Genomic DNA, 15,919 nt, shown 5'->3' with positions numbered 1-15,919 from the left:
AGGAAGAAGGTGGAGAGAGCTGGAGAGTACTAAAAGTGTAAAGAAAACAGAAGAAATCACTTCTAGAAGATTATAACTGTTACATCACACACCATTTCAGAATAAATAATTCTACCAAAAAGTGTTTTCTTGTAAATGATATTATTCAAGGAGATATAAGCCAACTCATATTTCAGAGAGGCCGGGATCTTCAAAGGAAATAAAGGGAAGAGGAGACAAACTCCACTAGTTTCTAACCATGGAATCATCCCAGAGCCAGCATCTCTGGCCTTCCACACAGCTTCTTCCAGCCCATTTAATCACTAGACTCTAGGAGGGAAAACAATTTGACACACAAGACTGCAAGGCACTTTTGATTTAGACTAAAATCCCTTTGTAGCCTCAAAAGAGAATTAAATCAAAGCTTGGGAGCAGCTAGCATATTTTCCATTTTTTTTCAACTGTTTTTAGCAAAAGGAAAAAAACAAACAAACAAACTGAACACGCTTCTCACTTTAGAGTAATAGCTTGTCAGTAAGGAAAAAGCAGAGGTTATGAGAGACATGGGTTGGAAAACGGAGCTATGTATGGGGAGCCTGTGTCTATTGCCATCTGCTGTTAGAAGGTGGTGAGTGCAATAGAAGCACGGCCTCTTCCCAGCAATGGGCTGCAGTCATCTGAGTGGCTTTAAGCGATAAAGGTGAGTAATAGACACTTCAGCTCTAAACTCCTTTGGAACAGACTTTCAGCTCAGTGTAGATTAAGTGCTATTGCTAATTAGATTTCAGCTAAGCTCTCCCTTACAATATGTGCAGCTGTTTCATGCAATTCCTGAATGTTAATAGAGTGAAAGAAACTTCCATTGGAAGTCCTTCCTAGCTAGATTTCCCCAGCAAACAATCTTGTACTATCATTATATGTGTATATCTGTGTGCACCTATCTGAGAGTATGCCAGCAGTACTTCACTCCACTGGCAATTTCACACTGAAGGCAACAGAAGAGTAAGTGCCTGTGTGGTATGACATTCATACAAGTTTCATTACAGCAGAGGACAAAACTGTTAATCCATCCCTCTTCTCTGGAAGAAAGGGAACCCCAGCCTTACTAGTCATTGGGAAATTCACACGGGACCACAATTCAGTACCCATATCCAGAGGGAAATGGGGTTTGCTGGTTCTTATGCTCTCAAAACTATTTTTTCACACTTAAACAATCTTTTAGATTCATTCTAGCTGTTGGACAGGTCAGTACAGTGGGAAAAGTTATAGCAAAGAAAGGCATGATGACAAAAGGATTGGCACAACAGAGAGGTGCTATAAAGGAAGGGAAGAAGATTGCTCACCAACATTAGAAGATTCTAGGTTTGCAGTGAAAAACTTCATGAAGGAGCACAGCCTTACTTCTCTTCAGCAGTATCCCATCTAAATTATGATTGAAACAGCAAGTGCTAATCTGATAACATGTCTAGAGCTTGTAGCTCTCTGAGAGCAGAGCTGATCCATCTGATGGTTCACATCTCTGAAACATCACACTGCCTATTGTGACCTAACCACACACTGTTGACATGCAGCAGCCTCCAGTTAGTAAACATTCCACATCTCCCAGCACCTTTTATTACAGAATCACAGAATGACCTGGGTTGGAAGGGACCTCAAGGATCATGTAGTTCCAACCCCCCTGCCTGGCAGGGCCACCAAACATACACCTTTACTAGATCAGGTTGTCCAGGGCCCTGTCCAACCTGGCCTTGAACACCTCCAAGGACAGGGCATCCACAACCTCCCTGGGCAGCCTGTTCCAGGGCCTAACCACTCTCCTAGTAAAGAACTTCCCCCTAAACATCCTTAGGGGGAACATCCAACCTAACATCCAACCTAAATCTTCCCTCCTTCAACTTGGATCCATTTCCCCTAGTCCTGCTATTGTCAGCCCTTTCGAAGAGTTTACTCCCCTCATTACCTCATTACCATAGTGCCTTGTAAAAGTCCACAGGATGACTCTTTGTGAGGTTTGCCTGCTTTTCTACATCATGACAAGGGTCTCTTGTTTCTGTAGGTGTCTTGAAGTAGGTACAAAGAGCAAACATATAGGAACACTGCCAAATGTAAGTAAAGTGGATTTAAAGAAGTAAAAATTTATATTAATTATATTACACACTTGAAAGCATTCTCCAACAACAGAGAAGGAAAAATCCCTTTTTCTTTCCTAATACTTCATTATTAATTCACAATTCAAACTGATAGTGAAGTTACAGCTCCTTTCAGATAAAAGCATGATGACATCAATGTGCTTATCAGAAAGGCTTGCTCCAGATCTCAGAAATTTCCCTACAGACTAACAGGGGCATGTATCTTCTAAGAGCACAGCATCCTGCTGTACACAATTGCTTTGTTGCTAAAGCACTTTCATGGCAGTAGTCACTTCCATACTGACAGCTTGCTGGTCTGATCCAATGCTGATTTACTGTAACGTGTCTGAAATGACTGATCAAGAGAAACATCATTTTCTAAAACCACGGGAAGATTTGTGTGAAATGGAGAGAAGTGCAGTGAATTGCCAATGGAGAGAAAGTAGCATTACTTTTATAACTCACTTCTATACTTTTGAATGAAGACACACTGCATTTTCTTTCTATAAAACCTTAGGGAAACCAGAACATATTTAAGATGGCTGATTTTCCTTTTTTCCACTTGAACATACCCTCCTTTTGGAGATAGCACTGTTCCATAAAAGCCTTAAGACTGTAACTCTTACATGTTGACAACTCAGGAATGATTAAGTAAAGAACAATGAGCTCAGTAAAGAGGAGTTACACTTTGGTCATTTGGGAGAGTACAGCTGCACACGTCACAGCCACAGACAACTGCAGGACACAAAACAAGCTGCTTCCCAACAGGTACAAGCTGCACTGTAAGAGGTTTTGTCTCAATGGAAAGACTTTTTACAGTGAGAACAGCCCAGGACGTGGTAGAATCCCCATCACTGGAGGTTTTCAAGATGAGGTTGGAAGTGGTGCTAGACAATTGCAGCCAGGCTCCTTTTTCCCATGAAAGGTTGGACCTGGTGACCTTTAAAATTCCCTTCTAATCTGTGCTGTTCCATGAGACAACACAAACATACTTCACTGAAACAGCCCTTTCTTGCTTCAGAAGTACCTGTTCTGTCTCTGCTCCAAGAAGCAAAACCATCTTCTGCTAGAGGGTGCAAAGCACAGAGCAGCAAATGCTCTTCTTTATTCGATTCGGTCCATTTACATGCCTAAAACAGGAAGACTTGCTTCCCTGTTGAGATTCAAGGTCAGCACACGTTTCTTCAGATGCTAACCTACAACAGCAATACTTAACTGTTCTTAACTGTTCTCTTCAGCCATTCACAGATTATTGGAGCTTGCTCGCTATCAAAAACATTTGTATAACTCCATGAACAACATTGTTTTTGAACAACTGGCATTGAAAAATTCAGCAACCAACTGGGTGAGCAGGAAGGCTAGACAAGATTACCACCAGAGTTCCCTTCCAATCTCAACCATTCCATGATCCTATACTCCTTTAGGCTGTAGAACTGATTTTTTTCCTTTCTGAAAAAGATTCTGGGTTTAGTGAGTAGTACATCAAGAAACAATTTATTGCAAAAATTCACCAATTCGGTCAGTTTATTTACTATTTACAAGTATAAATACATTAATGCTACAAATATGCTGTCATGTTCTTCATTATCATGGCACCATAGATATGGATAACACACTATGCAATTAAGACTTTTCCGCTTCATTAGGCACCTCTGCAGACACTCTCAAAATCTAACCAAAAGAAATATGGCACATCATACATTTTTCTTTTTCACTGTTATAAAAATCTTTAGCACTAAAAGCAATTTTGATATTTTCATCCTAGCAGATATTCTGTTTTCATAAAAGGATAAATAGTTTATTTGGTCACTAATCATAACTGCCTTCTCAGTTCAGTACTTCAGAGCATCAACAGCTTTTGACTTCACACATAATGCTTCTATTACTTTTTTCAAGTCAATGGGAGAACCATCAGCAGCAGACCTCATCGGTGATCTGAATTCTATCATTTCAGCTGCAAGACAACCTTCAAGAGAAGAAAAGGGATAAAAAAAATGAATCAAACAAAAAACTTAAACACACTGGGAAATAAAGCTTCATGCTGTCTGTTACCATACATGTAACTGTATAAACACATCTTTCCTCTGGAAAACACGCCATCCCTCTGACAGCTCTCTTGTACAGCTTCACACAGTTACTACTTCCAGCTACTACTGTAGTTAGGTACTGGAATAGGCTCCCCAGGGAGGTGGTTGAATCGCCATCCCTGGTTGCGTTTAAGAGCCGTTTGGATGTGGTGCTCAGGGATATGATTTAGTGTAGGGTTGTTAGAGTTAGGGTACTGGTTAGGCTGCGGTTGGACTTGATGATCTTCAAGGTCTTTTCCAACCTGGGTAATTCTATGACTCTATGATTCTATTTTCTTTAGCACCTACTGCACAGAAACCAATTCTCAGCTCCACATAACCACAAAAAGTAAAATGATAACTTCCAGATCCAGTGCAATTCCTTTCCAACAAAGCCATAACCAGGGGCACAATTTCTAAAGTGAATTTCTCCTTGTCTTCTCCTGAATTATGGAGATGACAATATCCCACAGCTCTCACACAGACCTTCAAGCAGACACATGGCATGTTGAAGCTACAGAAGTTAAACAAACTGTTCCAAAAAATGTTTGTCAAAGATGTACATAAATAGATTTACTGCCCTATGTAAACCTTTCTGCAATTCTACAGTCCCCTCACCTGTGAATTATTTACTTCAGCTTTTCAGCAACGTATCAAGAACAATTCCAGTTAAAAAAAAACCTTCAAAGCACAAGAACTCAGGGAAGGAAAGATGACATCATTAAAAGCTACCTTATTAGCAGCTTCCAGTGCATTTATTAGGTTCTGCAGCTCTTCCTTATTCATTTCTATAGAAATCGGTTTAATTTCACCATTTTCTCTCACATCCAAATCAAGATTCAGAAGTGGCATTTGCAGCGTGGAGATCTTATCACTGGACAGAGCAAGCTAGGAAGGTGAATGAAACAACAAAGTATAAGGTGGAGACACTAAGTTCTTAGTCTTTTACTGCATCGATTATATATATAATATATATATAATACCCAAATGGGTATTACCAGAACAAACATCCACATGACAAAAACGAAGACCTCATAATTTACCTACAAAAATTGAACCAAGAAGTCCGAGAAAGAGCAGGTCTACTAAGGAGAGTTTATATAGTTACTTCTTCATTGTGAAACACTTCTTTTTATATTCAAGCACCATTAAAACAACCTCTTACCTTTAATTGCCAGTCAAAATCCTTCAGCTGGGCAGACGAGATTGCATTTACTGTTTCTATGAGTGCATTCCTGATTTCTTCCTTTCTGCCTTTTAGACATTTTATGACTGCTTCTTGATAGTTTGCATTTAACTCATTCATCTGCTGGACAGCCTGTAAAAATAAAAGTTTATGACTGCTTAGATTATGAACCAAAGAAATTGGATGAGCAAAAGATGAGAAGATTCCTGATAATGGTACAAGTTTTTGCAGAAGTTACATGCTCTGCAATACCCCTGAATGACAATCCTTGTGAGACATGTTCACAGAATCACAGTGACCCGGGTTGGAAGGGACCTCAAAGATCATGTAGCTCCAACCCCCCTGCATTGCAGGACCACCAAACATACACCTTTACTAGATCAGGTTGCCCAGGGCAATGTTCCATTCAAAGCCTAAATGTTTTCAGGATTAAAAGTGAGTCACTACTTTCCAACAAAGAGTCAAAAACAAAGAGTCAAACAGTCAAACCCAGCCAGTGCTGAGGCCTTACCTCTTCATCTGTTATGTTTTTGCCAACTGCAGTTTTGAAATACATCCTTGTTTCTTCCAAAACCTCCATCCATTCTGCCAAGCTCCAAACACCGCTGTAATCCTGGTACCGAGGATACCCACGTCCACATATGCCATCGACTATGTTATGAAGGAACTGAAACAATGCAGTACACGTCTCAAAAACACCCTGCTCCCACGGTTAGGCTGCACCAGGTCCATCAGGCAGCTCAATTACCGCCCCTCTCTTTGCTGGACTCAGCCTCAGTGCTCAAAGTTTATCCATCGCTATACGCCAGAGCCAGCCAAGCCCACATTTTCGCTTTCGTTTCTCAAAGGACGGCGGAGACCCCAAAGGGAAGGCGATGCTCGCTGAGGGCCCACAACAGGGGACGACAGGCGGGCCCGGCCTCACCCACGGGAAGGCAGCATCCGACCGCCAGCACCGCCCTGCCCTCCCCGTCCCACCCCCGGGGCCTGCTCGCACTGTACGGGGCTGCACCACGCTCCCCCATCGCACCAGTTTGTTCCCCGGTGGTGAAGGCCCGGTGCCCGCACACAGCAGGAGCCCACCTCCAACGCCCGGCCCGGCGGCAGCTTCTCCAGCAGCTGCAGCATTTCCGCCCGCCTCCTCGGCCGCCGCCACCACCCGCTCCCCGTCCCACGACGCCGCGCGTGCGCGAATGAACGTAGGCAAAGGTCCGCCTTTCCGTGCACAAGTCCGCGGGTTCGAGGCCCGGCTCGGCTCTGAGCGCCAGTTTGATGGAGCGTGCAGGAGATACCACACGATACCCACCTGCTGTAACTTGTACAGCCCTTAGGCTGACATGTTGATCTGAACATGGACACGAATAGGCAGCGACCTCCTAATCGCTTGTATGAGAAAAACAGTACACGAATCACTGTACAGAAACAGAGCCGAAGAGTCACAGAATCACAGAATTATCAAGGTTGGAAAAGACCTACAAGATCATCTAGTCCAACCATTATCGATACTTCCTGGCTAAATCATATTCATCAACACAACATCCAAGCGTTTCTTGAACACTCCCATGGTCGGTGACTCCACCACCTCCCTGGGCAGTGCATTCCAATGCCTGAATACCCTTTCCGAGAAGTAATACTTCCTAATGTCCAGCCTGAATCTCCCCTGGCGCAGCTTAAAACCATTCCCTCTAGTTCTATCACTGATTACACAAGAGAAGAGGCCAAATCCAGCTCACTACAACCTCCCTTCAGGAAGTTATAGAGAGCTATAAGGTCTCCCCTGAGCCTCCTCTTCTCCAGGCTGAACAATCCTAGCTCCCTCAGCCTCTCCTCATAAGGCCTGTGCTCCAGACCCCTCACCAGCTTTGTAGCCCTCCTCTGAACACGTTCCAGGGCCTCAATGTCTTTCTTGCAGTGAGGGGCAATCATACAAACTGCCTTAGGCTGGAAGCAACCTTAAAGCCCATCCAGTTCCAAACTCCTGCCATTGACAAGGATGCCACCCAGCAGCTCAGGCTGCCCAGGGCCCCATCCAACCTGGCCTTGAACCCCTCCAGAGATGGGGCATCCACAGCTTCTCTGTGCAGCCTGTGCCACTGCCCTACTGCCCTCTGAGTAAAAGATTTCTTTCTAATGTTTAACATACATTTCCCCTCTTTCAGTTTAAAACCATTCCCCCTTGTCCCATCACAATCAGACTATGTAAAAATAAAATGTCAGTCCCCCTCCTGCTTATATGATCCCTTCAAGTACTGGAAGGAATTCTTGTCGGCAGACCTTATTTCACTGAAACCCCTTGACAAGTTCACTGGCATAAGATCATACATAAGTAAGCATAATTCCAGGCCCTTAGAATACAAAAACAGCTACAGGTCTGTACTGGTGGATACAAGGGCTGCGGAAAACCCCAGGCTGGTTAAGTCAGTTTGCAGCATGTCTTCTCCAGCCGCTGGGATGTGAGGTGCAGCATGATGCATGGGAGTTCTGGAGGAACTGATTTCAGGTTTTGCTGACTGTAAACTTTCAATTTCTATTTCTTTCAATTTCTTCCAATTTCTTTCGATACTACTAAAAGATCAGATTTTTAATGCAGGTTTCTGGGAAATATATTTAAATGTATTACCACAAAATTGCTTTACCCTGCTGTTAAATTCAGGAATAGTTGCAATTGCAAGAAAAGCAATTTTTATGGTAAATCATTTTGAATAATAGTTTCCTTCATTCCCACAGAATGTGCTTTATCAGATGATTGGAAACCTATCCAGTTTCTAACTGTACTACAGTGCATTCTACAAACCAGAGCAGCAGAGGGAGCTTCTGCTCCAGGCAAGACAGACCGAGGGATCACACAAAAGAAATACAAAAGAAGTCCAGATTTAGGGAGAAATCAAATAGCAGAGGGATAAGGAGAAAGTTCGTGAGTGTCCTGCTTAGTAGAAAGGACCAAAGACGTGTCAGATTCAACAGAGCAAAGATGTAAAACCTGAAAGACAGGAACACATAAACCACACATTCTGACAAAATCTCAGTGAACATTTTTCAAAACAGATTATTCATTGTTTTTTGTTTCTGGTGGTTGGTTTGTTTAATTATTATTATTATTATTATTATTATTATTATCACCAAGTCTGAAGAATAAGGCATTTCAGTTTTCATGCATGTATAGTTTAAGATAAAAGCTTTTATTTGGTCTACTGAGATAGGAGTGGGGAGGGACAGAGGAAGGAAGTCAGAGCTGTATAAACCGAATTCATGTAATTCACCCTACCTCTCTGAGTGTAACCTGCCAAGTAACAGCTAAATCAGACACAGGCCAGGAAAATCGTGGAAAGTAGATAAATACGAGACTCCAAGATGACAAGAAAAGCAGCAGTTTCATAAACAAGAAATGTGAACTTCACATTATATTATCCACATTGCTGCTGACTCATTGATTGTTTTGTTTTTACAGATAACCCACAACTAAACTGCAGTAGTTAAAACTATTTTAAAATGAATCCTTTTGCTGTCCTTGTTTATAATAATCCCAGGTAAACTGAATACGTAAAACCATCTACATGTCAAGACTGGAGTTTTACTTCACGTCTAATGATTGGAATGATTGGAATGCAAAAAGAAAACAACTGAACTTCTGGGGCACATGCATCAAAAATACAAGCCAAATTATTGTCTCTTCTAATCCTAGCCCTAAGATTGTGATATTAAGAATAAATGGTAAAAACCTGTTGATGCTTTTCAGAATTCTTTGGAGGTGAGAAAAGATAAAAGAAGCCCTGTGGGTAGATTGTGATGACTCTTAGCCCTCTTAGTAAGCAACAATTAGTAGACACTGGAATATGCTGCATAGCAAGTTGCACCAACGTGTCATAACAGCAGTGGGGAGAAATTATTCCTAAAATAATAAACACACATAATAATCACACAAGGAATCCATGGACTGTATTTATTATGTGGCTCTGATCTGAATTCTACTATACTAGCCACTATGTCTTATTTTTATCAAATAATATTTTATGGAATTGAAAACAGTTGCTGGCCAAAAACTCGTGCTGGAAAAACTCTCCTTGCTGGCAGAGGTCATTGCAGTGAGGGCATAAAAAGAAGGTAATCTTACCGGGCTAAAGTAGATGAACACATTTTTGATACAGACACATCTATGTTGAGAGTGGTTTTGTCAGTACAAAGCTTTTTTTTATCACTAAATCCCAGCTTTTTTTTTTTATCACTAAATCCCTTCCAGTGTAAATACAACCAACCAACTCCAAGACAGACAGTCTCATGGTTTACAAGACTTTTTCAGTCTTGGCAGGCTGTGCTCAGTTTGGCAGCACCAAAGCCAGGACTTTCTGGGGTCTCTAAATTATATACAGGGAGCAGCTTTCCACATCTACTTCCTATTTCTGCCCTTTTCCTCTTTCATGGGGAATAATAGTTGAATAAGCTTCACTTAAGACACTTCTAGACTTCTACTGAAAAATAAATCATGTAAACTCATCCCTGTATCCAAGCTCAGGGAAGTGGAGTCTGTTAGTGCACTCCAGACATATGACTTTCTTTGAAGGATGTTTAACATCTGTTCCTTTTCATGGCTTTTTTTATTGGATGGTGTGAATAATATACTTGGCTCAGAACTAGGATAAAGAAAAAAATCCCAGCTCTGCCACTACAGTATTTCCCAGATACTGACAACCCATTTAATCTTCATATAGCTAAGTTTCTTCACCTGAAAAATTAAGACAGCACTATCTGGCTCTTCCTATGGGCAATGTAGGATTCCACTGAAAGCTTGTGGCTTTACATCATCAAGTTTATGACCTCTGATTAGTATTGATAAAAACCTTCAGTTCCTCAGTACTTTGGGAAAAGTATGACTGTGGCAGCAAGCCAGGTATGTGTCCAGAATGCTGGAAATTCTTTTTTCTTGGGAAATACATGGTAACATGATATCAAACAGGGCATATGTTTTGCTCTTGAGGAATAGGAAGAAATGCATTACAGAGGAAAAGGAGGTCAGAAGAATTAATTTGAAAGTGCAGTGAGGTCTATTCTAAATATTCGTGTACATATTAAAAAAGTAGATTTTGGGAAGCAGCTGTAAGAGTCCTTACGGTTACCAGCTTTTCAAACCGTGCTAACTATTCTGCTGTTGCTGCAGTTTTATGACCTTCGTGACACATCTTCCCATTGCAAAATCTGCCCTGAATTATTTTACTGCAGTTCCCCTTTTCATTCAGCAGGAGACTGAACAGCCCAACAGTTACCCTCTGCCATCTCAGATTAACAATGATAGGAAAAATAGAGAGGCACACTTCATGCCTTTTTGCAATGGCAAATTCTTTTCTCATGGCTTAGTCATTGATGATTAGGACAGCCAAGACATTTTATCTCAGCTTGCCTATGTGTCATCTCTCATTCTAAGAAGAAAAAATATTCTCGTGTACCTAAAAGCATTAACTACCATCCATCTGTGAAAGTGCAGAATTTCTTTGGCTCGTGCACAAGTAGAAGATAGCAATGTCAGACTGCTCCTACAGGCGGTGTAAGAATTAATTATTGAGTTTATGGATCATGTTTACGAACTTTAATTAACAGCTGATAAAAATCATCAGTTCTTCCTTATTTTATGAAATGTAGGGAAATGTTATGAAATCCTGGCACAAGCTAGGAAATGCAATGATTTATTAAGAGGATCTGCAGTCGTGAAGTAATGAACTATGCAGGTGACAATAGTTTTGACAGTTTGCACCAGATTTGCAATGGTTTAATAGTATTGCATTAGCAAAGATATTCTTGGATTACAGTGAAGTAACTGAATGTAGATTTGCTGTTAATTAGTTGCTCTGGGGCAAACTCTGGACCAGAGTTAATCACATAATGTCTCCTGCTGAACTTTCACTGTGAAGGCACATCTTCTAATTGTTCTTACTTCCACAAACTGTGGTGGTGAATACAGTAAGAAATTTTCTCTGGTTTGGAGGATATTTGAGAAGAAATCCCAACTGACTCAAAAAAGAAAGTTTTGGATTACCTTAATTTCCTTAAGTAATTCCTCTAGATGTAGGAGGAAAATAAAGAAAAAGTATAAATCATTCACTAGAAAACAATATGATTTTTCCAAATGATAATCACATTGTAATATATGGCATAAAATTCTAGCAAAGAGCTGTTATTCTAATATTGTCACATACAATACTAGTTAAAATAAAACCTAGGTTTCCTTTCAGGCTTGAACTTGACCCAAAGATCCTTGTTAAAGTATATCCCTCTTGTCTTTACCAATGCCATGGATTTTCATTAATTTATCTTGAATTTGTGAAGCATTGGGCTACCTGAGTGGATCAGAAACAAGCATGCGAAAGCTTTTGGGCCAAGTCAACTGAAGTCATACTTGTGCTTTATTTTGTTCTTGTACTGTTACAAGAAAGAGACATGATAAGATACACAGTCTGATGGTGCAAAGTTCCCTGTTCAAAAATGTTTAACTACATGTGAACCATAAAAATCGAATCTGTATCAGAGTTGGTGCATTGTGGCAATGGCGCTTTGGATTTGATAAAACCTCTTAAAATCAAATTAACCATCTCATGCAAAATCAGTCTACGATTTTCTCATGTGGAAAATCAACCCTGAGAGTGTCAAAATCTAAGAAGCACTTACATATCCATCCACTAGCTTATAAAATACTGCTATTTGTCCAATAAACAGATTAAATAGTTTGACATAAGCAACAGTGTAAAAATAGCAAAAGCAAAAAGCAAAGCTTAAATCTTACTTAGAAACTCAGAGTTGTCTGTTCAGCAGAAAGGATAACACAGAAAACTGTAAAAATAAGTGAGCAGAGAAGAATCTTCAGAAAAAAATGTAAGTCACATGAGTACTTCCTACAGGCACAGAAAGAGAAAAAAAACAACGTTTACTAAATTTATTTGCTCATGTTACACTTGGATAAATAGAAGAGTGATAATTAAGGTTATTTTGAGGACAACCTTATATATACATTGAGAAGAATGGCACATAAGTACATTCAGTTTGTGTATCAAAGGAGTTCTGATGAACAATAAACTGGTAACAGTGCAAACAAGCTAATAACAGGTTTGCAACTGTAGATAAGATAAGGCTGAAGATTAGCCACAGGAAACTGACACATCACAGTAAACAGAAAAATAAGGGATAAAGTAATTTACCTGTGCCCAATTTTACTCAGCTGGCACTACATTCTTGGTTATACACGGCTATACATGCATCCCTGCTGTCTCAGAAGTAGGCCAATGTTAATTCAGCAAGAGAGCAAACCTAGACTCTTAGAAGCTGAAGTCTCACACATAACCAGTTCATCTTCTGTAGTAATGCCAAGACAAGGAGCTGCAGGAAGATGATGAGATGCAAAGTGTGAGTACTGTATGTGAATGCTGCAGTCAAATACTCCTTTCAAACTTGCCTACACAAAGTTGGCACTTTATCCAGTATTAAAGTTCTGCATGCATTTGTTAAACTGCATTACACCTTTAGGTGGACACTTTTATTCAGAATTTAGTTACTCTTTGTCCATTTTGATATAATTCATTCTTATCGTGTTAACATTAACAAAACAAATGTGAACAGATAAACAGCAGGAAGCAAAAGAAAAATTTAAACATTTTAAAAAGTCGTCACTGTTGGTTAAAGACCAAATGGGTACGAGGTTTAGTTCAGAAGGTAGAAGATAATTCTTAACCCTTGCAGCAACGTTTGCTGGAACAATTTTCTCCTGAAGTAATAAGAGCAAAACACCCAACTGCTTTTAAGATAAAGTTCAGTCCACTTACAAACCAGACTGCACGACATGCTTGGAATAACAAGGGAATTGACTCAGCACATAGAAGGTGACTTTCAGGAAAGCTCCCATGATAATATTTATGTACCTGCTCTACCTCGCTCAAGATTTGCAAGTTGTATATAACATGCACTGTAAATATATACTCAGAAAAGCAGATGTTAAATCATTCAAATAGAGCGTGCATTGTCTGAATCACTAGCAGACACTTTCACATGATGATGCTTATGCTCTGTTGTTTCAATTCCTTATTTGTAAAATGGAAGTGCTAATATCATCTTGTCAGACAGGAATCTATGAAGGAAAATTAATGAATATTTATAAAACGTTTACTCAACTGATGAACACAGTCTCCCCATGAGGAGATCAATAAACCCATTCTGATTTAGACTGTGTACAGTAAATAAAGGTCACAGCCACATATATTAGAACAGATAAAGACCAATACTGAACAGCTGTCTCATTCAATGTGTATCCATCATCCTGTGAACTGAGTCAGACTGAGTTCCTGCCAGAAAATGGATCCACAGATCTTGTAGGATGAGATTAACTCAAGTACATCTGCACAAGGGGCAGTATTAACTTACACTGGCTCAACTGAGGGTTTTCACACATAACATCGTGTAGGACTCCAAATACAACATACAGACAGTGAACTCATAAGCAATAATTCAAAACAATTTAAAATTTTAGAGTTTTGGTGAAATCTCTGCTACAGTTAAATTGTGTGCATTTACTGTAGAGCTTAGGAGAAAAATTGTGATCAAATTACTGGGTGACAATCAAGACCATTTAAGGCTACAATTTATGACGAGTATTCCACCACCTCTTCAAAGGCATTTTGAGCCAAAACATCACAATATGTCACTATTTGTACTGTAAATACACACCAGATCTCTTCAGTACATCCACAGTCCTGATATTAATGCACCTTATACTTATTAAGCCAGTCCAAGAGCATCCACACTGCAGTGGTGATAACCATACATGACTATAAAGTCAAATCCCCATTGGCACTGCTATTAATGTGGATTTGACAGGAGGTTGTTTGGGGAATCATATCCAGGTCCTTAGCATTTCATTAACTGGAGGTACTCCAGGAAATGCTTGATGGCATGCCGTGACAAATTTCTGTCTTCCTTCCAGGTCTTCTTGGATAAGCTTTCAATCTGCCAGCACATTTAGTTAACACAGTTCCCATGACGTACATTCCTTTCTCTCATGTGTCCCAGGCAGTGCCAATATGAGCACAGCTGGATGAGCTTTATATGCTCATGCTTCCAGAGTTACCGCAGCCCTGAACTGATAGAGGGTTTGAAGAACACAGAAAATCAAAGAGCTCCCTAACTGTGCTGGATTCATCAATCACTCTCACATGCTCATAGTTCTCTCTTTTTGTGTGACAGTTCAGGAATTAATATGAAAGACACATGGGTAATGCACAGGAAAGAAAAAGATATATCCATGTGGAAGACATTCAGTGTTAATATCTACCTCCTCGCAAAGTTAGCAAGGAGATTTCTGAATTGAGTATTACCTCTGGATATGTTTTCTTTGTAGATTCTCTACCATAACATATTTGGGAAAAGACAGGTTCATCACTCTTTAGAGAAGCTGCACAGATGTTTTGCATGCCTGGGACTAAGACCATTTGTATTACTAGGCAGTAATACAAAAAGATAAAAGTGAAACCACATACATGCAACAGGCAGGTGAGGGGCACCAGTAAAGCCTCTCACCCACTCAATGGGTCAGTCTTGGAGGAGCTCGTATATCCTACACATCTCATTAGACTGCAGAGAGTGCTGCACTAAGGCAGCTCAGCTCCTTCTGGCAACAAAGCTCATTTGTGGTTAGGTCAGGTATTTTTGCAGCACAGTGCTGTGCAGGCCCGACTGAGGCAATTGTTATTGCTGGGCAAACAAGGGAAATAAAAGAACGTCTTTTGTAGCCATGAGCTTACAGAATAGAGCGGCATGCATGGAAAAAATATGAATGTGGAAAAACACATATGAATTATTTACAACTGTGATGTGGATACAAGAGATGTAGCTATTTTGTTAAAAGCTTTCCAAAGTTTTCTTTCTCAAACAACCTGACAGTTGCCAGTGAATCAATGTTAACCAATAAAACTATATTGTCAGTTGCCAATAAATCAGTGTTAACCAATAAAACTACATTAAAGTAACTTTTCTGGCGGGCCTGCTATCTTCCAGTGTCTTGCAGCAGCTCACTCAGCCTTTCCCAGTGTTGCATTCTCTTTCCCATAGCAAGTGAATGAGCAAAGGTTGTGGATACTGCGAAGGAAACAGAAGAACATCTTTTTCCTGCTCAGAAGAATACAACTGCTTAATTTCAAGTCAGCAGATATGGACCTCCTACACACAGATCTATTTTTATTTCACCTTACGCATCAATATGTTTTGTTCCTTTAGCCAGATGGGCCTGTCAAAGAACAAGGGTGCTGGATCCATTCACAAAATCACAATTCAAGGGTTTTCAAGTGTGCAGTCAGGGAGACAGGACAGGCTAAAATGCAAAGCACAGGAAAACCACATTGCACACAGAAAGATGAGCACAACCAGCAGCTACCACTCAACACAGCCCTCTGCTCTCTACTTTGCAAATAACTTTTTCCTGTTTTTTTTCTATTTTTGTTTGTTTGTTTCAGCAGAAGATGGTCTTGGAGTAGAAATCTTCTGACCTTTGTAAAAAAAAAAAAAAAGGCTATGTGGCTTCTTTGCAAAGG

At 40.2% G+C, this 15,919-nt stretch overlaps 3 protein-coding genes across 7 annotated transcripts in view; 1 reads left to right on the top strand and 2 right to left on the bottom strand.

Annotated features, from left to right (window-relative positions):
• Positions 1-124, top strand: part of GABRB1 (gamma-aminobutyric acid type A receptor subunit beta1) — a 76,166-nt gene extending 76,042 nt beyond the window's left edge. For all 4 annotated transcript variants that reach the window (XR_001555164.2, XR_001555172.2, XR_004306894.1 and 1 more), the window contains one exon: positions 3-124. Coding sequence is in view for 1 of the 4 variants with exons in the window: in XM_015862327.2 (XP_015717813.1) it covers positions 3-33 (31 nt within the window). In the remaining 3 variants the exon portion in view is untranslated. The remainder of the gene's footprint in view (positions 1-2) is intronic.
• Positions 1-1,575, bottom strand: part of GABRA4 (gamma-aminobutyric acid type A receptor subunit alpha4) — a 134,621-nt gene extending 133,046 nt beyond the window's left edge. Inside the window, exon 1 of one of the 2 annotated variants that reach the window (XM_015862326.2) lies at positions 1,323-1,575. The gene's annotated coding sequence lies outside the window, so the exon portion shown is untranslated. The remainder of the gene's footprint in view (positions 1-1,322) is intronic. The other variant, XM_015862325.2, reaches the window with a different exon arrangement.
• A 2,039-nt stretch (positions 1,576-3,614) lies between these two features.
• Positions 3,615-6,577, bottom strand: COMMD8 (COMM domain containing 8). The gene is made up of 5 exons (XM_015862369.2): positions 6,444-6,577; positions 5,872-6,027; positions 5,340-5,492; positions 4,907-5,062; positions 3,615-4,074 (listed from the first exon to the last, which is right to left on the bottom strand). The coding sequence occupies exons 1-5, from the start codon at positions 6,486-6,488 to the stop codon at positions 4,054-4,056; spliced, it is 531 nt and encodes a 176-aa protein (XP_015717855.1). The 5' UTR covers positions 6,489-6,577; the 3' UTR covers positions 3,615-4,053.
• Positions 6,578-15,919: the final 9,342 nt, after the last annotated feature.

Source organism: Coturnix japonica, chromosome 4, assembly GCF_001577835.2.
Source record: "Coturnix japonica isolate 7356 chromosome 4, Coturnix japonica 2.1, whole genome shotgun sequence".
NCBI classification, from domain to species: domain Eukaryota; kingdom Metazoa; phylum Chordata; class Aves; order Galliformes; family Phasianidae; genus Coturnix; species Coturnix japonica.
This window is presented reverse-complemented; position numbering and strand designations above follow the sequence as displayed.